At 39.2% G+C, this 26,373-nt stretch overlaps 1 protein-coding gene across 5 annotated transcripts in view; it reads right to left on the bottom strand.

Annotated features, from left to right (window-relative positions):
- Window positions 1–7,346: 7,346 nt before the first annotated feature.
- Window positions 7,347–26,373, bottom strand: part of Mtdh (metadherin) — a 54,990-nt gene continuing 35,963 nt past the window's right edge. For 4 of the 5 annotated variants that reach the window (XM_034516251.1, XM_076911251.1, XM_034516252.2 and 1 more), the window contains 6 exons: window positions 25,655–25,753; window positions 18,680–18,804; window positions 16,224–16,331; window positions 13,936–14,076; window positions 11,011–11,167; window positions 7,347–10,307 (listed from right to left, as the gene is read on the bottom strand). In XM_034516251.1, the coding sequence (XP_034372142.1) occupies window positions 10,237–10,307; window positions 11,011–11,167; window positions 13,936–14,076; window positions 16,224–16,331; window positions 18,680–18,804; window positions 25,655–25,753 (701 nt within the window). In that variant the 3' untranslated portion in view covers window positions 7,347–10,236. The remainder of the gene's footprint in view (window positions 10,308–11,010; window positions 11,168–13,935; window positions 14,077–16,223; window positions 16,332–18,679; window positions 18,805–25,654; window positions 25,754–26,373) is intronic. The other variant, XM_034516253.2, reaches the window with a different exon arrangement.

Below are 26,373 nucleotides of genomic sequence, written 5' to 3'. Positions count from 1 at the left end.
CTGCCCAGGACATCAAAAGGGCACTGAAAAGAGGGCAAGAGGAAATAGACTACCTGATAGGCTGCAAAGGAGGCTGTGTCAAACTCCACAGCCAAAGCCATGGTAGCTCTGGTCCCTCCAGAGCTTCCCCAGACTATAAAGGTTGACGGGATAAAGACTTGGATCCACAATTTCTACGTCAAGCCTGCTGGGTGAGAAACAATTCACTAGCTGAAACACTGCAGGGAAAGGCTTCTAGAAGATCAAGCACCTGAGGCCAGCATCAAATGTAGGCTAGCTATCACCCATCTGCAGGATCTACTAAAGCTGAGTTCAAAAACTCTTGCCTCTTGAGTATCCCGCTGCACCCTAGACAATGAAGACTCCTAATAGATCTCCAAAGAGCTCCGTCTACCTGCTCTTCATACTCGCTCCACTTAGAAATCAGGCCATAGCAGGCAACCTCACCAAGATGTGACTACTAAATGGATACTTTGAAACCTCGAGAGACCTAGGGAGAGAGGTACAGACTTTGACCCTGACTGGTCCAGTGAGTACCACCTTTCCCGTTTTCAACCATTTGTACCCTAGCCAGAGACATATGGAAGGATCCAGGATCGAGAGGTAAACCTTGTTCATCATAACGGGACCTGCAAAATGCTAGGCCAACTTGTGGAAAGGACTGTCAAAAACAACAATTCACCATCCAAGTCTACATATGCCCAGGGACAAATGACTATGGGACATGTGGTGGCACTGAAAGCTTCTTTTGCTGTAAATGGAGCATGAGACTAATGCCCCATGGGTGCATGGTAATCAGGATCTTATCCAGATCCAGATATGCAGGGCAGTGAACCTAAAACCCAGAGGACTGGTAGGCTCAACATGGGAGAGAAACCCCATCTTTATCTCAATAACAGAAAGGGGACAGAAGAGTAAGAGGGTGGGAAGCTGGAAAAATTTGGGGCTTAATGTTATATCATGGGAAAAACAGGGGACTCCTTTTTCAGATCTAAAAACAGAAAGTCCCATCTGGACTTTCCCCTGTAGTAATAGGACCAGTGGCCCCAGTGATGCCAATACCTGTCCTAAGAACTGTGACTTCAGAGTCTCAGATCCCTCTTCCCTCATAAACTCAGTCCTGTCCCCAGTTATCACACTTCTCCCTAGGGTCTCATCTCTCCTGTTTGGACTGTTCAACTTTACCTTCAATTTTACTAACTATACTACTAACCTTATCAGAGAAGACTGTTGGCTATGCCTGGACCCCAGAACCCCATATTATACTGACTAGGCTACCACAGGAAATTTGTTAACACCACTAAAAAGCCCACCAACATATTCCTGGGGAACATCCTTGCCTTCACCCTTTGTGATGGTTTGTATATGCTTGGTCCAGGGAGTGGCACTATTAGAAGGTATGGCCTTGTTGGAGTAGGTGTGTCACTGTGGGCATGGGCTTTAATATTTAATACCCTTGTCCTACCTGCCTGAGAGCCAGTATTCTGCTAGCAGCCTTCAGATGAAGATGTAGAACTCTGAGCTCCTCCTGTATCATGCCTGCCTGGATGTTGCCATGTTCCTACCTTAATGATAATGGACTGAACCTCTGAACCTGTATGTCATCCACAATTCAATGTTGTCCTTATAAGAGTTGCCTTGGGGCTGGAGGGATGGCTCAGCAGTTAAGAGCACTGGCTGCTCTTCCAGAGGTCATGAGTTCAATTCTCAGCAACCATCTGGGAATTGAACCATATAGGTGGTGGCTCACAACCATCTATAATTAGATCTGATGCCATCTTCTGGTGTGTCAGAGGAGGTGTGCTCATATACATAAAATAAATAAAAATCTTAAAAAAAAAAAAAAAAAAGAATTGCCTTGGTCATGGTGTCTGTTCACAGCAGTAAAACCCTAAGACACCCTTCAAGCAGTGGCTGGAGAGGAACTGTATGTGATGGGCGAAGGGGGAAGACTATATAGCTTCCCTCATCCTAAGCATCTTTTCCATCATACCCTTGTCATAGAAGGTAGCAACTCCTGCCTCGTGACTTGGTTTGCATGCACCTGGGGCTTAACCCCTTATGTCCATCTCAGATACTCCAAAACTCCAGCTTGTGTGTTCTGGTTGCACTATTCCCTCAAGTTTACTACCTTCCTGTCAGCACCTATATGGAGATGGAGAAAAAAATGAGATTTTTGGGCCTCAGCAATCCTACTCTGGGTGCTTGTGGGGTCAGGCATAGCTGCAGGAATCAGCACTGGTGCTACAGCCGTAGTCAAAACTGATCAGACTCTTCAGGCCAGAACAACCTTATAGATTTAGATTTAGCTCACTTAGAAAAGCCTATCCATCACTTAGTAGCACTATAAAATAGAAGGGGATTAGATTAGATTTACTTTTTGGAGTGGGGAGGGCTCTGCCAGGCACTGGGGGAGCAGTGTTGCTTCTATACCAACATCCTGGGTATCATCAGAAATATTACAGGCAGGTTTATACTGAGAAGCTGCTCTCTGGTGACTTCACTGGGCCCAACAACCAAGGCCAAGGAAGTCAACATGGGAGGAGGGGCAGGGAGGGGAAATAGAATATATGTCTGTGCACATAGAGAGAAAAGAGAGGAGAGAGGAGAGAAGGGGAGAGAGGTAAGGATCGGGGTGAGAAGGAGCAATGAGACCAAAATGTCTGGATTATACAAGGAAGAGCCTCTGGATCTTCTGGGGGAGAGGCAGCCCAGCCCCTGTGCTGGAAAGATCAGGGTTGGGGCAGGGTATGCCAGATAGAGACTCAGGGATGCTAGGAGACCTTGGAGGCCAGGTCTGCTATGTAAAATATGTATCTTAGTCTCTTGCTCCGGGGTCTGAAACCAATCAGGAACAATTGTTGTTTTAAGGAACAGAAGAACAAGTTGGCTAGCTGTCTGGAAAGCTCCCCTAGAGTCTGGGATCTCAAACTTAATTTCATTTTATGATCAAAATGGAGTCTGAAAAGAAAACAGCAGTACTTATCGTAAGTCTCATATGATCCTGACATTGGTTCTTGCTTTAGCTGACTTGCCAGAGGCTTGTTGCCACACTTTCCCACCACGACGGACTCCTTCTGGAACTATAAACCAAACCAAACTCTTTTTTTTTTTCTTAAATTGCCTTGGTCATGGGTGTTTTATCACAACAGAAAGGTGACTAGTATGTCCAGTCCAGCCTGAAACTCTCTAGATATCCCATGCTATCCTTGAAACCATGGCACTTCTCTTGCTAGAGCCTCTTCAGTGCTAAACTTACAGGTGTGAAGCACTATCCCTGACTCCAGGAATTCTATGTGACACAAACTTGTGGGGGCATTCTAGCAAATTTTTCAGTTACAAATGTTTGTCATCTGCCTCATCAATTTCACAACCTAAGATTTTTATCTTCAGCTATACTTACACATGAGGTTTAAACAGGTAAGCAATTAATTATTGGCATAAACTTAAATTAAGTGTCTAACCTTAAATTCTTTCCATAGGTAGCTGGTTAGCTGATCTCCAACATATCTACACGGCACTATGACAAATAGAACTGATGTAAGTGTTCTTGGAACGAGGTGGAGATCTTTCTAAGACACCGTAAAATAGCCAAAGCAGCGTACATGCTGCTAGTTATGACATGCCAATATCTGTTTTAAAGGAGGGAGAACACGTACCTGGGCACTCCCATCTGTACATTAATTTACTCACATTTGAGTAAAAACATCTGTGTAAGAGTATATGTGAAATGAATGATAAACTTTGAACATCTGGTGGAAAGCTAGGAACTGAAAAAGAGACAATTTTACTCCATTCTTGGTATACTAAGTCGGAAGCACACGGAAACTGTGTTAAGTCAAAGTACATTAAAATATGCACTCGTGGCTGGGCTGTGGTGGCTCACATCTTTTAATCCCAGTGCTTGGGAGGCAAAGGTAGGTGAGTCTGAGTTCAAGGCCAGCCTGGTCTACACAGCAACTTCTAGGACAGCCAGGGCTATTACACAGAGACCATTTTGAAACAAACAAGCAAAAAATAAATATCCATTCATAGTGTGCCCAGTTGTATGTTTTCCTGCCAAGTGCCCTTTGCTCTACCTGAGGAGTCACTTGGTTCTGTAATCTTCCCTTTTTACATCTGAACTATTTTTTCTTACCTACATGACTACCGGTTGCTAGCCTATGGGCTTCCCTGGGAATCAAATTCCAGTCCTGGAATTTGTAAGGAAATTCTGGAAGAGCTGTAAGCGACCTCAACTGCTGAGCCATCACTCTACTTGGGGTTTGGTTGCTTTGTGTAGAAAAGCCCCGTGATGGGAGGGAAGATGCTGCATATATGAACTTTAGAATCTGGACTGATATATGTATTTGTCTCCCTTGCAGCAAGTCAGTGTGCTTGGTCCCATTTTACAGTTTTATGTACAGTGAGCTTATTTATGTGCTCAGGGAATACACTACAATACTCCAGCAAAGGAGTCCACAGATTGTTGGTATGTGTGTGAAATTCCTGTGACATCAATCCCCGGCCCCCACTCCTGTAGGGTTGGCAAAGCAGAGGGCCTTGTGATTACCAGGCAAGCATTTTACCACCTAGCTAAATTCCAACGTCACACTAACTGTTTTGATTCCAGGACTGACCAGTTAGCACTGTATCAGAAAAGTCTGTCCCAGAAAGTCTCTGTATTCTTTCTTCATCTCTCCAATCACCACGACACCTGTCATTGTTTGCATTGGTTTATTTATTTTTGACTGTGTCACATCTAATTTTCCTGTAGCTAAGTTGTATTTGTCAAAAGTTACATTAGGTTTAGGGTCATATGGAAATTTATACATTTTTTCTTTCATTTTTGTTTTCAGGCAGGACCTCACAGAGCCCATTCTCTATATAGCCAAAGATGACCATGGTATTGTCAGATCTTCTGCCAAACACACTTTATAGGAACCTCATTTTAAGCAGGGCACTTGCTGCTCCCCTAGAAGAGCTTTGTGGTTGGCTCTACCACATACAGCTGTGCTCTGACCTCCAGGGGGCATCATTTATATCTAGGCATTTTATCTACGCACATTTCTGAATCACTATCAGTTGTCTTCAGGGTGCCTTAGTCATCTCTTCCGAGGCAGGCATTCGAGAGTACCAAACAGTCAAGCTCACTCCTGATGTTCCTACACTGGCAATACTTCACTTAAGTACAGTGGTCGTTTTAGATGTGTGTTTATTATGCTCTAAAGTTTCTGGAAGTGCTGCACATATTAGATTTGAATATTTTGGTACATGTGAAAAGAAAACCACACAAACATAAAATGGCTGGACCAGTAAGATGATTCTGTGGGTAAAGTGCTTGCTCCCAAGCCTGGAGACCGGTTTGGTCCCTGGGACCCATAGGATGGAAGGAAAGAAGACTCTCCAGAAAGTTGTTCTCTTAACTTCCACATGAGTGCCATAGTACATTTGTGCCCACACACATGATAATGTAATAAAACACAAGCCAGGCAGTGGTGGCACACACCTTTAATTCCAGGCCTTGGGAGGCAGAGGCAGGTGGTTTTCTCTAAGTTTGAGGCCAGCCTGGTCTATAAAACAAAGTTCAAGGTCAGTCAAGGCTACACAAAAAAAAACCTTTTCAAAAAGCCAAACCAAACAAAAATAAGTCCTCCACCCAACAATAACAACAACAAAACCAACCTCAGAATGGCAAAACAGAAAACCACATGTATGCTAGAAGGTCCTGTTATAAATCACTGTCCTGTTACAAGTCTTTAAAAGGATAGAACAGTAGTAGTGTTTAGTTTTTCATGGTTTTGAATGGCTAGGCATATATTATAATTTATAGTCTGTACTTGCAGCATGCGGTGACAGACTCTTTTATCCTGTCCTGAGAGTTTTAACCAGTTATTTAGTGTGGTGGCACACACACATGTGCAGGCCAGAGTAGGACACTGGGACTCTTACTGAGCTTGCACTGCAGCTAGGCTGCCACCAGCGAGGCCCATGATCCTACAGTCTCTTTGTCTCGCCCTCATACCACAGTGCTGGGAGTCAGTCAGGCCTGTGCAGTAAGCACTTCAGCTAACTCCACTGCTATGAAGCTGTTACAGAGCAGCAGAAATTCTTTCTAGACTCTACTACACAGAAAATTGGGCCAACGGTAGTAGTTCACACCATTAATGGTGGTGGTGCATGCCTTTTACCCCAGCACTTAGAAAGTGGCCAGCCTGGTATCCAGAGTGAGTTTTAAGACAGCTGGAATTACATAGTAAGACTCTTGAGAAAAACAAAAGGGAAAAAGAAATTGAGATCGCCCAAGAGTGTTTAAACAAACTTCTGCATAGCTGGAAAAGATAAATCAACTTCATTTATGTGTTGGTGCAGCAGATAAGATTGAGACTAGCAGTGTTCAATACCAAGTCTCTTCCTCAGCAACAGAAATATGAATCTGGTCAACAGGGAGCTGGTGCCATTACTGCCCCACTCTTTATAGCTGATGGGACCAAGCAACTTTCACAAATTAAGTCTCCAGAGTGATGTCTATAAACATTCTCTGGGAAATGCTTTTTCCAAGTGGCTCAGGTGCTGACAGGAAAGTGAAAACCATCTGTCTTCAACCAGGAACCAACATAGAAGAATCCTCACTGCTGTTCTGTATACTAAGTCTAGGCTACTTCCCAACCATTTGTGAGTATATATTATGTTTGTGTGGGTATGTGTGTATGTAAACCAGAGACTAACACAGTTGTCCTCTTAGACAACTCTATACCTTTATAAAGGTAAGGTCTCTCTGAACCTGTAGCTCAACAATTTGATTAGACTAGTTGCCAGCAAGCCTCAGGGATGTTTCTGCCTCCCGAGTACAGGGATTACATGTTCACACTAACACACCCAGGTTTTTTCTACTCAGATTTTTATATGCAATAGAAACAAATGATCTTTACAGTCACTACTGTTTGGGAACACAGGCAATCTACCACATTTCAACGAATGCATGCCAAATTCTAGTTCAATTCCTTTAACCTAACAGATGACCTACGGCTGTTTCCCATGGAGGAGACTATTATAAATGCTCATTCTCTTCTTCTGAAGACCCATCATACCCCAGACAGGGTCTCACTATGTCCAGAACTCACTGTGTGAGTTTCAGAGATCTGCCTGTCCTGCCTCCTGAGTACTGGGATTAAAGTAGTGAACCACTATGCCCAGCTGCACACGCTCATTCTCAGAGGTTTTTAACTTCAAATATTTGATTTGTTGGTGGCGAAGCCTGGTCTTAACAAAAGGAAAAATAAAGCCCATGAACCAAAGGCGTGTTATCTTATTAGACTACAACATAAAAGGACAGAGTCCCTTCCCACAGAGAATGTAGCAAACAATTTAAACAAAACAAAAAGATATGTTTTATTTACAACACTCAGTGCATCTTACACATGACATATTTTCATTCCCCAAGTCTTATGAAAGCAATTCCAATTCCAGTTTGTGCAATGAGTTTACAGAAAAACTTTAAAATAGCCATGAGACCTTAAACTTAAATCCTAAATTTTGATTATTTCACACTACATTAATAGAGGACTGCTTTTAATTAAGAAAAACTAAACTCTGCAATTAATTACTACCCTCTGGGATCTTTAACTCAAATACAAACTGGATTATCCTATAAAATAACACCATTAGATTTGGATAAATTATTCCAACCTCCCCTCCCCAATAAAATGCATGCACAAATTAAACACGGTAAATTACATTAATGATATTTTATTTCAACGTCCTTTTTGGACTCTCTCAACTGTTTGTTTCTCAATTTAGGGTAAAATATAGGGACAATGCAGTTGGAGAATTCTAACATGCCCACGTCCTGCTCCACAACAGAAAGGCTTTTCAGAGAGCCTATTTCAGGGAAACAGGTGGCATCAGGGGCCCTCATTCCAGCCAGTACAGAACAGTAGGCCTTCTATATTGCCATTTTCCAACCACCATTACCTAGATTTCAGTTTTCTTAATGACAAAAACCAGTTCCTCTGTTCAGTGACAAAAAAAAAAAAAAAAAAAAAAATAACTGCCCTGCCACACAAAGATCTACACGGAGGCAAAGAGCAATGAACAAGTTTAAGAGAACTGGATTAATTTTCACTGACATACCTGCCTCCTTCTACAAAAAAAAAAAAAAAAAAAAAAAGCCTGGCTTGTAAGCCAGCGAGAAGGAAGGCACAGAGGCCACTTCCACACTGACCCACCCACCTACCCAGTGTATTACTGTGCTTCCACCTCCACGATACATTTCTCTTTAAAAAGATGGTATTCTTGCTACCTGGTGTAGGTGCCACCTCCTACAAGTGACTGCATCTGGAGACATTGAATCGAAAAATAAAGTTTCTTATTTGACCTAGCCCAGAGAATTATAAGGAAAAGGAACAGTGAGGTAGAGTTGAGAGAGTTCAATTAAACTTGTGAGCACTGACCTTTTGGCACACTCTGTAATTATAGACTCCCCATTAACTTCTCCTTGAGACATAGTGTGGCACCCCCTGAGGGAACATGAAGCTCACAGCAGCCATCTGAAGGCTCCATTCCTGGCACATCAGCTATTATTCACCCCAATAGTGAAGCAAATAAAAACAATGCTATCCATTTCTGAATTTATTTAAACAAGTAAATTAATTTAGAAATCCCATTCAATCAAACAAAACTTCTGACAACATGTAAACATACTGCCATGTTCCTGAAACAGATGTTAACACCCAATAAAAAAGTTGTTAATTACTTCTGAGGAAAGCTGTCCATTAATAAGGCCAGTCTTCAACAGAACAAAAACCACTTTACATCTTGTAGCTTTCCTAGCTGACAATACTATTAAACTACAGTCAAATATAAGGACAGTATTTAATGGATAGATCAGTACCATTGGTTATAGCTTTTAAACAGGTTCATTCCTGGCGCCACATGAAAACAAGCCACTCACATCAATAAATCATGGCTTTTTAAAAATCACAATTCACTAAAGTGATGTTAATTATGGTCCTTGTCAAACACGTTTGGTAAAGGCTATTTACAGTGTACATGGCCAAGCATGCACTATTAACAGTTACAGAGAGGCCTGCCACTTTCCTAAGGATCACACAGTGCCTGAAAATGGTGACAGAGCATACGTCATTTAAATCAACACAGTTTCAAGCAGAAAATGTTCCTTTTTTTTTTCTGACCACAATTGCAATAGATACATGAAAATTCTTATAAAAACATGAATCCCCTTCAAGAAATTGATGCATATTCTACGAACTACAGGAGGTTAAGGCAGTAAAAAAATGTATTCCTGATAACCGGAGGTCTCCACAATGTCAATTAAAGCTGTCTGACTACTTTTCCATTCTCCGTCATATGCTCAAAAATTGTAAATTACTTCATTTTTAAGGTAAAAAAATTACTAGCAACTAAGAGTTGACACTGAAAAAATTGCTAGGGAAAGAAAAAATATTAAGCTGGATTTTGCCTTAAAAGTTTTCAAATCATAAACAAGAGCATTGTTAGTCTCAGTCTTAATGTATCAAACAAATAATATATTCACTTTTCTTAATTTAAAATATACTGTTACTTTGAATAATTCAAGTAATGTAAGACTATCAAAAATAACTTTGTAAGCCATACAAGTGTCTGTCAATTGCATTTTCAATGTTTTAATTTAGAACTTTTAAAGAACTGTAAACTAAACCAAGACAGTTTAGTTAAATAAATCATAAATGACTTTTTATTTGCACTTGTGATTCTTTTAATACAAATTGCTACAACAAATACGTAAAGATATGGCAGATTATGCATTTGATCAAAGCACTTTGATTTAAGCATAAAACAGATTCAAATGGTCTAAGGTTGTGCATAAGATCCAAAGACTTGCCTACTGGCTTCTAGGCAACCTTCTCTCTAATCAGAATCCATTATTCCTCAGCTGCAGATGAGACAGGGCACAATCTGTTGTAAACAGGGAACTGTTGTAAAACCAGGATAATATTCTTAAATTATGATTATTCTCGTTCAATTGAAAAGACTCTCCCAAGTGTCTTCCAGCACTGTAGTATGTATTCTGTTGACCTCTTAATTTCATAAATTAACTTTCCTTTGATTCCATTTTATGGTGGTTGTGTTCAGTTTTGTTTTAAAAATTGGTTTAAATTTATATAAAACTCTGTACATGTTCAGAAATTATTGCATAAACAGCATAATCTTCAAGACAGTGTTTGTAAACACATGTCCAACTCAGGAAAAAAAAATTCACGTTTCCCGTCTGGCTTTTTTCTTCTTTTTTATTTGTTTTGGAGATTCCCAGTTAGTTTCAGACTTGGCTAAAAGGGAAAAAAAGGGGAGGAGGTGAGGAGAGAAAAATGTACAGAGTATAATCAGTACATAACAACAATATAAAAGTAACAACTACAGCGCCAGGTAGTGGTGATGCATGCCTTTACTCCCCATACTTGGGAGGCCAGCCTGGTCCACCAACCAAGTTCCAGGATAGACAAGGATACAAAGAGAGATCCTGTCTCAAAACAACAACAAATCAAAACAAAACAAAAACCAAAACATAAAACAAAACACTCACCCCCACCAACAAAAACCCCAAAAGTAATAACAATGAAAACTCTATTCATGTTCACATTTTATTGTTTAAGTCTTCCAAGTCTTGAATATTTCCAAGTTAGCGATTCTCTGCCTCCCTTCTTTTCCAACCCAGGGTATTAACTGTAACTGCTGATAGCAAACCGGAAAAAACTACGGAATCTGTTTTTCCTTCTTCTCCCCCTTGCCTCGTTTTGAGAGGGGGCACTATTATGCTGGCCCCTTGTGATAGACAGGTGCTGAAGGTGGGAAAGGAGTAACACAGAGAAAGCCCAAAAGACATGTGCAAAGAACCAATCGAGCAGGCATGCCACGCTGGCCCTCACAACTCAGGCCTGTGAAGTTTCAAGGAAGCACACATTTTTAGAAGGCAGCGCTGTTAAGATCTTACACTATGTGAGAAAAAAAATGCAAGACAAAGAACGTACTTACTCTGAGAGGGAGGCACACTGTTTTGCTTAGCATTTGACTTGGGTTTGTCTGAGTCTTGTAATATCGGTGGCACTTGGGAAGAGCTCTTGTCAGAGTCGCCTTTTGATAAGGTAACAGATGGCTCGGCAGAGATAGCAGGTGGAAGAGTCTTGATAGGCTATTTTGGAATAAAATTGTCTCAAAATTTTGTATAAATTTCATATAAGCAGTAAAGCAATATCCAGAGACTAGCAGCAAGCAAAACTAAAATGGCTTCTAATTAATTTATATGTAGCAGTATAATCCATTTCTGCCCTCTAGAGACAACTACACAAAACATCATCTATAGCACCTATGAATATAGTTCGAGATAAAATGATAAGCCGCTGGTGGTGGCAGATGCCTTCAATCCCAGTATTCCAGAGGCAGAGGCAGGGGATCTCTCTTTGAGTCCTAGGCCAGCCTGGCCCACAGACTCAGTTCCAGGACAGCCAATGCTTAAACATATACAGGTTAAGATTATGAAAATCTAATTTCAAGGAGGAAGCTTTTTTAAAAAAACAATCTCTACCAACTTGGGCTACCTGGCAGAATGAATAAGAGCACACATTCCATAGTGGGCTATCCAGTTAGTTTGGTTACTATGTTGCCTATATTGAAAAAAAAGTTAAAATAGTTACTGAATCTAAAGTAAGAGAGAATAATTCTACTTTTTCATTTACTTGATTCATCACAAAGTTTAATCAATGTTTACCAGATGTGAATTTATCAAAACTGCTAAAAGACAAACATATTTATCTATTTAGTTTTTTTTCCCCCTTTTTCTTTTGAGACTTTCAGTCTATTAGCCCAGCTGGCCTAGGCTGGCTTTGAATTTAGGACATCCATCTTGCTGGTACATCCTAACCAAGCTTGTGCATCCCACAAACAGACTATGGAAATGGTCCTACTGATTGAACTGACCTGTCTAAATCTTTAAAATATGGAATCTAATAATAAAAATAAAAAAGTTCAGGGTAGTGACTAGTCAGGGTAGGATTAAACATGCTTATTTGGAGTATCTTGGGGCTATGAGAGGTTTGAGTGGATCTTTTCACTGGCCAGCTTCACCTCTACCATCACTCAGAACACAACAAGGGGAAGTTGTGTTTCTTTTGCTCCTAACTCTTCCTGGCGCCATAGACCCAAGAAAAGTGATGTGAGCTCAGCATTCTTTCCTTCTTTAGAGGCACTGAATCTACCTTCAGGTTGCTCTGCAGATTACCTCATATCTACAGCTTTACTACATCTCCTCTCCCTTCTATTTTCTCACTGTACTTACATCAAGCCGTAGAAAGGCTCAACTGCATTTTTATAAAATGATCTCAAGCATAATTAGGTAGAACACTAACTAGCATGTCAAACTATTCTTTGCAGTAATAATCACCTTTTTACCTCAGAATACTTTTAGGGATTTAAATGCATCAAATCTATGTGTGAAGTATGACTGCCACTGTTCCTTCTTTTAGCAGCAGTGTTTGCCAAAGCCAGTCTACTAACAGTAGAGACTTCCTCAGACAGAGATGTTATGGCTTGTCCATTGCTGTAACCTAGGTTCCCCAAAGAGCAGGTGGCACATTAACCTAAAAAATAATTTCTGAATGTGTGAGTCAGGCAATTCAGTAGAAATGTTATTTTATTTAAATCTTTAAGATTTATTTTATGTGTGTTTTGCCTACAAATATGTTTGTGTTTCATGTGCTTGGTACCCAATTGGAGTTACACACAGTTGTGAGCCACCATGTGGGTGCTGGGAAACAAACCCTGGTCTGCAAGAGCAAAAGGTCTTCCCAACCACTGAGCCAACTTTCTAGCCTCCTTATTTAAATAAGGCTCAGTGTATTAGTAACTATCCTATTTTTGTTTAGAGACACCACAACCACGGCAACTCTTTTGGGAGCTTGCTTACAGTATCAGAGTTAGGCATTGTGGTGGGGAGCATGGTGGCAAGGATGGCATCAGAGCAGTAGTTGAGACTTACATCCTGATCTACATACAAAGAGAAACTGAATCTAGCATGGCATTTGAAACCTCAAAGCACATCTCTAATGACACACTTCCTTTAACAAGGCCACATCCCTTAATCCTTCTAATCCTTCAAAGAGTTTTATTCTCTCATGACTAAAACATTCAAATCTATGAGCCTTTGGGGGGCTTATTCAAAGTACCACATGCAGGTTATCCAATTAGAAACTATGCTATTTCATGTCACATTTCATAAATTAGTCTCTTCTGACTCATCAATATTTCCATAGAAGGCATGTGATTAAAAAAAATTTGTCACTGTCAGGTACAAAGGTAAAATCCCAGCAATTGGGATACGGAGACAGGAGGTTCAGGAATTTATGCCAGCTTTGGCTAGACAGTTGAGTTTAAGGTCAGCCAGAGCTATATGAAACCTTGTCTCTAACAATAATAACAAAGCAAAACCAAACTAAAAATTAAAAAAACTGAAACAAACAAACAAAAAAACCTTAAAAAATTATCAAAATTTTAAACAAATGCTACATTCTGGGAGACTGATCACATTAAGGTGTGTATGTTGGGTCAATCAATGTGGCTGGTAAAAGCACTTTCTCTTTGGTCCTCTATTCTTTAGGAGAAAGCATAATATGGAGATCCCCTTTAGCACTGGGGAAATCTGTTTCATGATGGGCAGTGGGTGCCTGAAACTGCAGGTAGTACTTGGAGCTTGTTTTGTAGACCAGGCTGCCTTTAAATTCAAGAGATCCACCTACCTCTGCCTCCTGAGTGCTGGGATGAAAAGGTGTGTGCCACCATGCCTGGCTTGTTCTATATTTCTCTTCAGGTTTTCTTTGTGATCATTTCATATGTTTAGCATAGTACTTTAATAAAATATTGATTACTGTATAATTATTAAGGCAACAAAACTTTACCACTCTTTACCTGGCTATTTTTGATAAGTACTTCAACTGGCTCACTAGTGCTCATGGTCTTCAGGGAAGAAGCTTTCTCCTGTTTTGGACGGGCTTTCGAGGTACTCACTGGAAGCTCTTCTCTAGTGTCCTTTTCTAGGTCTTCTGTGTCCTGCAGAAGAAAGCTGTTTGTTATATTAAATCTCTTGATGACTACAGCAATTGATTATAACAATCATTCTTTATTGCTTAAAATCTACTTTGTTTATGTTCCTGAAGACACCCTACGGTGTCTTCACTTAAAAAGGTGTCCAAGCCAGGTAGACTACTACAAGTTCAAGGCCAGCTTATGCTACAGAATGAAACCTTGTCACAAATCCTGCCCCTTTAAATTACATATACTAACACTCATCCAGAATGGAAACCTCTGTGGTCAGAGACCAACTCAAAGAGAATAAACTTAGTATTTAATTTATAAGAGAAAACAAGGCTTAGAAAACAGCATTTCATTTGGTGACTTCAAGGAGTAATGTTTGTATATACAAATTATAATTATATACAATTATAAAGAGTATATAGAGAACTTCAATTAGTCATAACATGACTTAAACCATTTGTCTTGGTTTCTTTGTTCTTTTATTTCCTTAGCTGTAAAAGTTTGCACAGGAAATTTCCAAGATCCCATCTAAGTTTTAATGTATTCCATGTCCACTACTTGTATTTTTAAAGTTTAACAAAATAATACCAAGTCACATTACACGCTTACATATATAAAGAACACAAAGAATATACTGCATGTCAACACATGCATATTCTAGTGGCTATTCTAACAATGGCCCAACATGACTGCAAAACTTTCCTTTCTGGGCAATGACAGTACTCACTTGCTTACCAGGCCAACAACTTGAATCCCCAGCACCCACATAGCAGAGAGCTGAACTGACTTCTCAGAAGCTGGCCTCTGACCTCCACAAACATTCTCATTCTCATTCTCTCTCTCTCTCTCTCTCTCTCTCTCTCTCTCTCTCTCTCTCTCTCTCTCACACTCTCTCTCTCACACACACACACACACACACACACACACACACACACACACACACACACAACCTTCCTTTCAATACTGCTATTCTATGAAATGTGAAAAGACAGTAGTGAGTTTGAATAGCAATTAAGAATTCTGATGTGAATTTAAGTTCAGGGTGTAGTTTTTTGCTTTTTGTTTTTCCTTCTCTAGACAGGGTCTCACAACCTTAATTAAACTCCTAAGAACTGGGATTAAAGGTATGGACTACCAAATCTAGCCAGCCACCTTTAATTGTTCTGAGACAGTGTTGCTCACTGAACCTGAAGCTCACCAATTTAGTGAGCTTGGCTGGACAGTTTCAGGGATTTGCCTCTCACTCTGCCTTTCCCTGCTGAGACTGTGATTACAGGCACACATCAAGATGTCCAGTATTTTCTGTGGGTTCTAGGGATTCAAACTCAGGTTTTTGTGTTTGTGTAGCAGGTCCTTCAACAAATCAGCCATCTCCCAACTTCCTATTTTCTTGATGAACTTAACCATTTCATTTATAAAGAAATGGTCCTCTAGGAAGTCAGAGACTAGGGAGGGGTTGGGGCTACAGGCAGAACTCGGCACGAAGAGTACATGGACCAGATTTCTTCAGGACCAAGGAGTCCAAAATTCTACCCTTCATCCAAGGCTTCTGTTTTCTACTGTCCTGGAAACTATTACTGGTTTTATAAATGTAGGAAACACTGAAACACTTGCACTTCACAATCAAGTGGCTAGTGGAAAAGGGTGGAGCTATATTATCCTTGATCCTACAGTAGCTCAGAGTCCCACAGATGCAAAGGGACAGGTGGCTGCTAGCAACCTCCATCTTGGTAGACGACTTCTGAAGTATACGGAAAGTCATGATTAGTTAACAGTATGAAGAGCCAACGGCTAGTTTGGAGGCAAGAAAGAGGTCTGTGGAATGTTAACATGAGAGAGGATGATTAGAAGGCAGGTGAAGAGGAAAATGGAAGTGGACTCAGGTCTGTTCCATCTACATGATGATCGTAATTTGTTTTGTCATGTATGACCTGGTGCTGCCTTTCCCACCTCACCATTTTATAATAAAACGTACATGTCCAACTTCATACTAGGACTCTTGTGGTACACATACACACATGCAGGCCAAACACTCAAACATTTTTATAGACTGCTCACATGCTGTTGTTTATCTCTACATATTCTTAGGGCTTATACACCATCCTTCCATACCACCCACAGTGAGAGCACCATAACAAATGCTCACTGTTCAGGTACGTTACCTGTGAGAGAGAGTTATCTTCACCTTGCTTCTTCTTCTTCTTCTTCTTCTTTTTAGATTTTCCAGTTGGAAGAGCTCCCTCTCCTTTTTCTTTATCATCATCTGAAACCTGTTTAAAAATAAAATACTTAAGTAAAACCAACTGGTTAAGCTTATATTACTCAGAACAATTGTGAAATAATTTCAGTCACCATCTTTAGCTTCAAAAATATAAATAATAAGCTAATTAACAAAAATTTAATAAAACTTTAAGATCTCACTGGCTCTGGCCCTCACCAGCTTCAGCACTTCGGAGAGCAAGCCCTGCACCTCACCTGGGCAACACAGTGGAGCTGGCACTGGAGGCATTGGTGTGGATGACAGTGGGAGAGCTGACACTGCTTCCTGCGATGGGCAGGCTAGCTGGGCAAAGCTAGAACACGCACTCTGGTGGTGCTAATGTGGGAGAGGATGTGCAGAGCCAGCAGGCTGACTCCCTCAGCTACTATCCAGGCTCAGCTCAAGGGCTGTGAGTTGGCCTACCCCAAAATCTACATCATCTGTGAACTGTTGGAGCTCGTGAAAGGGAATGTTCTGCTGATCCAAAGCTACAGGACTGCCATGACACAAGGAAACCACAGGTTAAGTGGGAGGAGTCTCGATGAGGATCCAATATTGATGATGTCACAGAAGATCTAGTACGAGACCAATGACTCATTGCAATGAACATTTACAAGTAGAAATGTGTGGACAGAGGGGTATCCTGTAGACAGACACACTATACACTTCCACGACAAGATGCTTTCTATGTTGTTTCTTTCTTTCTTTTTTTTTTTTTTTTTTAATTTTCTTTTGACATGATACTGCAAAGGCAGAGGGCAGATATGAGAGGACGGGAAGATAAGTGGGACTTGAGTGCAAGATGTGAAACTGAAAGAATCAATAAAAACATAGAAAAAACCCTCACTGGATGGAAACAGGAGGATCAGCACTTTAAAGCCAGCTTGGGCTAGATAAGGCTCTCTTGAAACTACCCCAAATCAGCATTACCAACAACTTTCAAACTCTTGATCTCAAGAGAGGACAATTACCTTGAAATTTTGTGTACATTCAATTTTTTTCTTGAGACTTGGATAAACATAAAATTTTATAGAAATATACAGTATCACTCACCTCTTGCTTACTGATCAGTGTACTTTCAAGTGTCTATTCATACTTCACTGACGATAGCTTTAATTCCTTTTCTTAGCAGTGTTAAGGATTAAACCCAGGGCTTTGCATACATACTAATCAAGGGATCCACCACTTCGCAGCTGCACACACACATCCACACCACTCTCCACATCTCAAACTTTATTCTTAACCTTTTTCATTTGCATGTACATAGCAAAGCAGTGGATGGCAAATTATAGTTTGTCTCAAGACTAACAATTTTTCCTTCCTGGTGTGTGTATACAGACAGATATGTCTGTGTATCTGTGTTTGTACGACTGTAGGCCCATTTATACCATGGCATGGGGTTCAAAGAGTCCTTTCATCTTAAGACAGAGTCTTTTTATTTAAGTGTTTAATGCTATGTATATCAGCCCTGTTGGCTCAGTGATTCCTAGGATTCTAGTCTCTACTTCCCATCTTGGTGAAAGACCACAGGGACTAAAGGTGTACGCTACCAATTGTGGCTTCATGTGAGTGCTGGACTTTCAACTCAGGTCCTCATGCTTGTATGGCCATCTGTTCAGCCCTTCCCACATCTGTTTATACAAGCAAATCTCATTTTTATATTGTCTAAACTCACCTGCAAAACACAGGGCTACATTAAGATTCTATGGCTCTTCAGTAGCTAGTCTGCCCACCTGCATTAAAATCTCTCCAGCATCCCCGACCCTTCCTCACACTGTGCATCACTGCCACCCACTGCCTCTCCTCCAGTTCTACTTTTTCCCCCAGAACCTTATTTGCCAATACTTCTTTTTAAAGAAATTTATTTTATGTGTATGAATGGGTATTTTGCCTGTTTGTGCAGCATTGCTGTGTATGAGGTGTTAGATACCTTGGGACTGGAGTTACAGATGGCTGTAGGCCACCATGTATGTGTTGGGAATCAAATCCAGTCCTCTCTAAGACCATCCAGTATTCTTAACCCTTGAGCTATCTTTGCAGACTCTAATACTAATCCCTTAACTACTGAACTTTATGAAATATGGCTTTAAGTCCAGGATTTTTTTTAATCTTTTTGATACTGAGGACTGAACTCAGGGCCTTGTACACGCTCAGCACATGCTCTTCCACAGAGCTACACCCTCAACCCTGATTCCAAAATTTGTAATGAAAATGCTCTAAATTACAAGTACAGTGACAATCTTGAGGCCTAATCACTGTTTCTTAAGTTGTTCAATACCACCTCCTTCCTGAGACTGTGCCCTAGAATTCTCCTGAGTCTCTTTAACAAATAATTACCTTTTAATTCCTTGTACTTACCTTTTGATCATTAGAAACCGGTTCCTGGGACTTCAGAAGTGAAACTCTATCTTCATCTACCCAGTTTCCCCACTCCTCTGCTGGTGCATTCCAGTCTGAGCTAGGATCAGCAGAAGACAAACCATCTAAAAGATAATAATTTGAATTAGCTATCTGTCATTCTGCTAGAAACTAAAATCCAAATACTAAAAATTCTTTATATGGAATCAAGCTATAATTTTAAACTATTTTTCTTTCCTCTGAGCATATTATAACAGCTAGGAAAAAACGGAAACATAGTAGTCTTTGTCCAAATGTTGCTACACACAAGATTTAGTTGAATTTTTAGACACACAAGACACACTTATTAGTTATTAATGTTACTCCCCTTTGTCAGTGTTCAACATCTTTACTTTTCCCTGTTTTTAACTTGGCCATATTTTTATAACCAATTTATTTTTTAAGGTACAGAATTAAGCTTTATTTAATAATAATACAAAATTATATACCCTCATAATACACTTGTCCCATCCCTGTAAGCTTTTCAGTATCAGGCTCTTCAGTTTTACCAAATCATGACAGACTATGTAAGCTCTTTCTTTCCCTTTCTAATACTTGCTGTCTCCTAACATTTGAGATGATTCAAGTGCCTCTTATCTGATGACTCTAAAAGCATCCAAGTGTCACCTGCAGGGCTTTCATCCCCCTAGTCCTAAATATATGTTTATCCTAGCATTCTGAATTCCTAGCATCAGTCCTTCACACTTTACTTAGGAAACTCACTGGTCGATGCTAGAGGGGAGCACAAGCCTTTGCTTCTCTTGAGCTAAGTGTTTCCCAGAGTTGACTCTTCCCTCTCCCACTGCAAACCATTCACTCCCACATGCATTCTTATGGTATCCACTTACAGTCAAGTTTTGTTTAAGATGGCAGAGATTAAACTTTACTTCCAAGTAGTCGGTAAGTCTTCCTAGCATCGTTTAAACGAAAGAAGCCCAACATTCCCCATCATTTCTTAATGCTACTAATACCAAATACTAAGTTTTCTTTTTTCCATATGCACTCTATTGCTTCTGGAATTTCTAAACCATTCCACTCATCTGTTCCTAGGGTAATGCCGAACATGACTTGGACATACATTTTAGTAGCAAGGAGGCGCATCTGCCTGTTTTATGCTTACTGTTACTTTCTGTCATTTTAATTTTCCCAGGTAAACTTTTTGTTTACAGAAGAGATACTCATAGATTTTCACAAAAGCTTTAATACACATTTGAGAAAACCAAAGAATGATCTGAGTGAGAGAGCGCTCACAGGAAAACAAACAAAAACCAAAATCTTCTGCACAGTATGTTCCCAAACTTATGTGAGGAAGGCACACATTAATAGTAAATATATTCTCTCCAGATTGCAAGTTCATCTCCTCATGTACCTGAGTAAGCTCTAACTATGTGGTAGAATTGAGTTAAGTTGGTCCAAGTTGTAAGACATGTGCAGAAGCCACTCTCACACGCAGCTAACAGTCTAACTACTCCATGGAGAGAGATATGGAAACATAATAAGAAAAGAATGACATATTTTACCACATGGGACTATGAAAATAAAAAGGGTGGGAAGTCCAAAAATAAGCAGAGCTTAATAGTTAAGAAAATGTGCAACAAGTGTGAAGTGTGCCACAAAAGACAGTCTTTTCTTCCACCTCAAAATTTATCATCCTGTATCATGAGTGGATGAATATTCAGTAAGTACTTTGGAGTATAAATATAGAGGTTAAGAACATGGGCCTCATTGTCAAACAAATGTTCATTAATAACCCTTTATCACTTAATGCAATACAACACTGCTTAATTTTTCTTCCTTCTTTCTTTTCAAGACGGGGGGTTTCTGTGTGAAGTCCTAGCTTTCCTAGAACTCAGATATCTGCCTGCCTCTGCCTCCAAGTGCACTACTAAGCCTGGTTTAGTACCCCCCCACCCCTTCCCGACTTATTTATTTTTAGGTGCACTGGTGTTTTGCTTGCATGTGTGTCTATGTGAAGATGCTAGTTCACTAGAACAGGAGTTAGAGACAGTTGTGAGCTACCACGTGCTGGGAATTGAACCTGGGTCCTGTAGAAGAGCAACCTGTGCTCTTAATTGATGGGCCATCTCTATAGCCCCCTGGCTAAGTTTCTTAATCTTAAGGGGCTTTATATCAACTTCATGGAATGCTAACAAGATGATATAAGATACATTTAAACCAGTAGTTTATAGCAATATAATAAGCGTTCAAGAAATGGCAGCTATTGTTTTTAATATCAATGATGACATTTGAAGAATCTCTGTGAGAGACATTTGTCTTTTGTTTTAAATACTAGGGATTCAATCCAGGGCCTTGCCCATTATAGCTACATCCTACTTTTGATATATTTGGTATGTATAGAAATGTAGAGTTGTTTTTATAAGCACAAATGGATCCTGTAGGTATTTCAGAGCTGCTCATCTTATACCAAACATTCGTCACTAATGTTGTTAGGGGACTTCAACTGTCTGAGCTTCACTGTGAGATTTAAATCTCATTGATGAAAAACTGAAAACTTTATCCATTAGTCTTGTCTCTAAGACTGATTGCCAGAAAGGAAACTATAAATATGCAGCATACTACTAACATATGATCCATTTCCTCAATGAATACTTTAGGGTGTATGGGAAGAAATAAAAATCTAGTTTAACACTTAGTGAATTACTTTTCAAAAAGCTTAGATGGCTTTCAAATCAGGGAAACAACTGTACTCTTTGGTTTAGTTTCTGTAAAAACATTAACAGAAGCAAAAATCTGTGGTGACTATATAAAACCCTATGCTATTTTTTGTTTACTGAGTAGAGATTAATTTTTTAATTAACTGGTATCAAACAAAAGCTACTTAACAGTTTAATAACCCAAATCCAAATATTACCCAGAGACTTTCCAAGATTCATAGGTTTACTGTGCTAATAAACGATGTCATTTTCGTGGTAAAAGTATTAAACACAGGGCTTTGTGTGTGTTAAGCAAGCACTCTACCAATGAGCTGTATCCCCATCACTCATGAACTTCTGCAACAGTTTTCTTGAAAATAAGTCATGCTGTGTAGCCACCCCACTTCCCACCCTGGACTGTGTAACAGCCGTGGCTGTCCTGGAACTTTCTCTGTAGACCAGGCTAGCCTTAAACTCAAACTACCTCTGCCTCTGGGATTAAAGGCATGCTCCATCACTGCCTGACTTCATAATGTACTTTTATCCATTTATTAAACAGTAATTTCCCTACTGCAATTTTTGTATATATGGGTAAGGAGTTTATCCCTTCATTTAATCTTGTGGAATAGTGTTTTAGGTTCAAGTACAGCATTGCTAGCTTCAACCTGGGGAACAACTACTTTTACCAGAACTCCTGTAAGCAGTAAGTTTTATGATTTAGTAAAACACAGCTATGTTTGAAAGACATTCTCTAGTGTTTAAATATAGTATCAACACTCTACTGAACAGTCTTTTGCTCACTTGACCTTCCCTCTCGTCACCAAGTTAACTTGTCTCGCTGCTGCCCCATTCGCTCACAGTATGTTTCCAAGCTTTCATCACAGACTAGAGACCAGAAGCTCTCTAGGAACATCCCAGGCTTCTAGTACCAGATTGGGGCTACTGAAACACCCTACTCTATGGACTAAGTGTTGCCCTACAATTAGAGGACTGTTGATTCTAATTTGTGGCAACCATAATACACTTATACTTCATTCTATAAATTCAGGAGTAACAATTAATGAGTGTAATAATTCAATGAGTTAAAAAAGACACATTAATGATATAAAAACATCAAAATAAAATTCAGACAAAGTAAGTTAAAAAAGAAATTTGTGGATGCAGAACACTGCCAATATGGCACAGAAAACACAAAGATGGTATTCTTGACATGTATTAAGTATAAAAATTTTCTTTCTTACAAGAGTTCTTGTTCAGGTTGGTTTTGAACTTGATACTGAACTGTAATCAAAAAAAGATGTTGAATACCTGATCCTTCTGTCTCTTCCAAGTGCTTCTACCTCCCAACTACTGGGATTTCAAAAAAAAAAAAAAAAAGAAAGAAAAAAAAAAGAAAAAGAAAATACACACACACACACACACACACACACACACACACACACACACACACACACACACACACACATATATATATTGGAGTCAGACAGGATTTCTGTGTAGCCCTGGCTGTCCTCGATATTAGAAATCCACCTGCCTCTCCTCCTGAGTGCTAGGATTAAGGGTGTGTACTACCATCGCCCAACAGTTTTCTATATTTTTATTTTACGTGTATGCATGTATGCCATGCCCATGGAGGCCAGAAGACGGTTTCAGATCCCATGGAGCTGGATTTTAAGATAGCTGTGAGTCGTTATGGATGTGCTGGGACTGAACTCAAGTCTCCAATATGAGCAGCAAGCGTTCTTAGCCCCCAAGCCACCTCTTTAGACCAACTAGGACCATCCTCTCCCAATAAGATTAATGTCTATTTACCAATTCATTTTTTGTGTATTCATGTTTAAGTATGTGGAAATGAGAGGACAACTTGTGGGAACCGGTTCTTTGCTATCATGTGGGTTTTGGAGCTCAAACTCAGGTTGTAAGGCTTAGAGGCAAGTGCCCTTACCCACTAAACTATCTTGCCAGACCACACCTAACTTTAAGCATCTAGAATCTTGTCAACACACTTTTATATGTAATTTTTCTTTCTTTTTCCAAACCATTTCTTTAGCACCAGTGATGGTTCTTCATACTTAAAAGTCTCATACAGGTAAGGTAAAACTATCCAGCAGGAAACCTATGGCTGCTCGTTCAGTGTTCTCATTAACTCTCAGCAGCTCAGACCCTTTAACTAGTGCTCTCTTATAATCACTCACTCCTTCTGTATTGTAGAGACAGTTATTTTTTCCTAAAGCAGTACAGATTATTTTGTCTTTACAACGCATGCTTTTGTATCCTTATACAACCTGATGCAATTTATAAAGTTTTCTTAAAATTATTCAAAATGCACAGAAAAAATTGTTTGTTCTATTTTACAGTTTAATATAGATACTCTATTCTAAACACAGGACTAAACTAAACTTTCCAAGCAAGTACCCTTAGTCAGGAATTGTGGTACTCACCTGTAATCCCAGAACTCAAGGATTGAAAACTTGATGCCAACTGGGCCACAAAGTGAGAAACATCAACACAACATGGCAAAACAAGACTCTTTTTTTCTGCTTGTTTTTGTTTTTCTAGACAGGGTTTCTCTGTGTAGTCCTGGAACTCACTTAGTAGACCAGACTAGCCTTGAACTCAGAGATCTTCCCACCTCTATCTCTAAAATGCTGGGATTAAAGGTGTGCACATCTTCCCCCAACACACACACAGAGTAAGACAGTCTTGATCCCATCTTTTTCATCTTTGGATATGGGTCTCTCTCATCATTTCTAACCCCATCTCAATCTTTAAGGACTGCTTTATTCACTGTGTTACAAGCTTGCCTTCATGATTACTATTACCTATTTTAATTTTATTTTTTCCATTTATATATTTTTATATATACTGGCATTTTGCCTATATGTATGTCTTGTGATTATTATTTTCACTGTGACTGTGTCAAGCAGGAGTTAATGAGAACAAGTGGTGCAAAGACCAGCAAAATTTCAATCTCCTCCTCTTCTATTTAACTAGCCTGTAGAATGTTACAGGGTTTTTTGTTTTGTTTTATTTTGCTTCCATTCCTTTATCTGAAAAGTGTGAGGAAAAACAGTATGTACTTAATACAACTGTTTGAAGTATTAAGTGAGATGCAGGAATCTGGGACCAGTTCTGGGCAAATGGTTTGTGCTTACTTTCATCAACATTACTGCTATTATGAAATCATTACTTTTATCATACATTACACTGAACATTCTACAAAAAACTGCACGCAATAGCTGGGGACTGTGCTGCTTGCTTTTCACTCCAATATTTGGGAAGCACAGTAGATAGATGGATCACTATGAGCTCTAGAGCAGCAAGGGGTATTTAGTTAGACCTTGTTCTCCCAAGTACTACACACATATATAAGAGTTACCAAGTTTTTCTTTCAGAAGGTTTCAACTCAAAAACAAAACAAAATCAAATCTATAAACCAAACCTATAAAATCAAAGAGGAAAAGAAAAATAACACCCAGAAGATAATTTTAAAAAATTTAGAAACTTTACACAAAACATTAAATCTATACTTTGTTTTCTAAAATAGGGACCAAAATGATGGAATACATATAAGGTAGGAAATAATGTGACATAAAAATTCAGAGGAAAGAATAAATTCTGAAATCTGGAGTTCTGGGGATTAGGGGAACCTTTTAAGTTTATAATTTTAAATGAAGATAATAAGCTTTTTCAATATGGAGATAATTTTCTTTTTTTACTTTTATTTTGAGACAAGGTCTCATATGCAGCCTTACTAGACTAGAACTTCTACACAGACTAGACTGGCCTTGAACTCACAGATCAACCTTGCCTTTGCTTCCTGGAACAATGGAGTGTCACAATGCCCAGGTTACACACACACACTCTCCCTTACACTCTCTCTCCTTTTTAAAATTCTTTCTTTTAAACATATGTTTCTATTGGAAATTGGGCTATGAAAAATGTGCATATACCACAATTAATTCAAAGCCACTGCTATAGTCTATTTCTTCTTTTATACTAAAACCATAGAAATAAAACTACTTAAAACAGAATAAACTAAAAAATTAGTCCTACAGAACTATGATAAAACTGAAACTGCCTTAGTCATTACGGAAAGTTAGTTTTAGTTCCATAAGTATTCAGAATCAAGTTCCAAGTAGTACATAGTTGGTGTTAAATTGTATTACTATGACCTTTAAAGGGGAGAAATTAGGATTAAAATTAAGACATAAAGCATGAATTCAGGGTGCTAAAAAGAAAATTCTGAGAGAAGTAACTGAAAAAATTTAAAAGGACATACTTAACCCAGACCATTCCTCATCGATATAAGGTTGATTACGGCTAACAGCCCACTGATAATCAGAAGTGGTAGACTGAGAAACTGGCTCAGCAGTAGATCCTTAAATGAAAAACGAATGCAATAAAATTAAAAATGGAACTTCCTAAGGATGTTTCATAACAAAAGTTCTAAACTTTCACATGGACTCTTTTTTATTTCTCCTAAAAGGAAAATTTAGACATAACAAGGGTTAAATTAAAAGGGAAAGTAAAATTGAGGGCAATTTAAAATCGAGTATGATAATAACTAGATCTAATTCAACACCACCACCATTCCATAACAATTAGAATCTGACTTGTTATCTGCAAATTTCAAAATGTTGAAAAAAGTTCCATTTTTCTTTTTAAAGGTTAAGCAGTAAAAAAAAAAAAAAAAAAAAATTAATGCTAGATGTTTCAGGGTTTGCATATATCCTTAAAACTCAGGAAAACCATTAGAAAATGTTTGAGTTAGCTCAACTTTTAGGCCACAGAAAGTTAAAGAAAGAAAATTAACCAGAGAGGTCAGACAGAGAAAAGTCAGAAAAACAAGAGTTGCTGGAAGTTTAGAGTTATGTTCAGATGCATTGAAAAGAAAAGGATAGCATTTTCTAAGTTTAGCTGTTGGAAAAGGTGGGATGAAAGTGGGGTTACATGGTTTCTTAGGAACCCAATGAAAGCAGTGGTGGTCCAATGTCCAAA

This window comes from Arvicanthis niloticus, chromosome 13 (genome assembly GCF_011762505.2).
Source record: "Arvicanthis niloticus isolate mArvNil1 chromosome 13, mArvNil1.pat.X, whole genome shotgun sequence".
Classification (NCBI taxonomy): domain Eukaryota; kingdom Metazoa; phylum Chordata; class Mammalia; order Rodentia; family Muridae; genus Arvicanthis; species Arvicanthis niloticus.
Note: the sequence above shows the minus strand (reverse complement) of the source record. Positions and strands in the feature narration are given on the sequence as shown.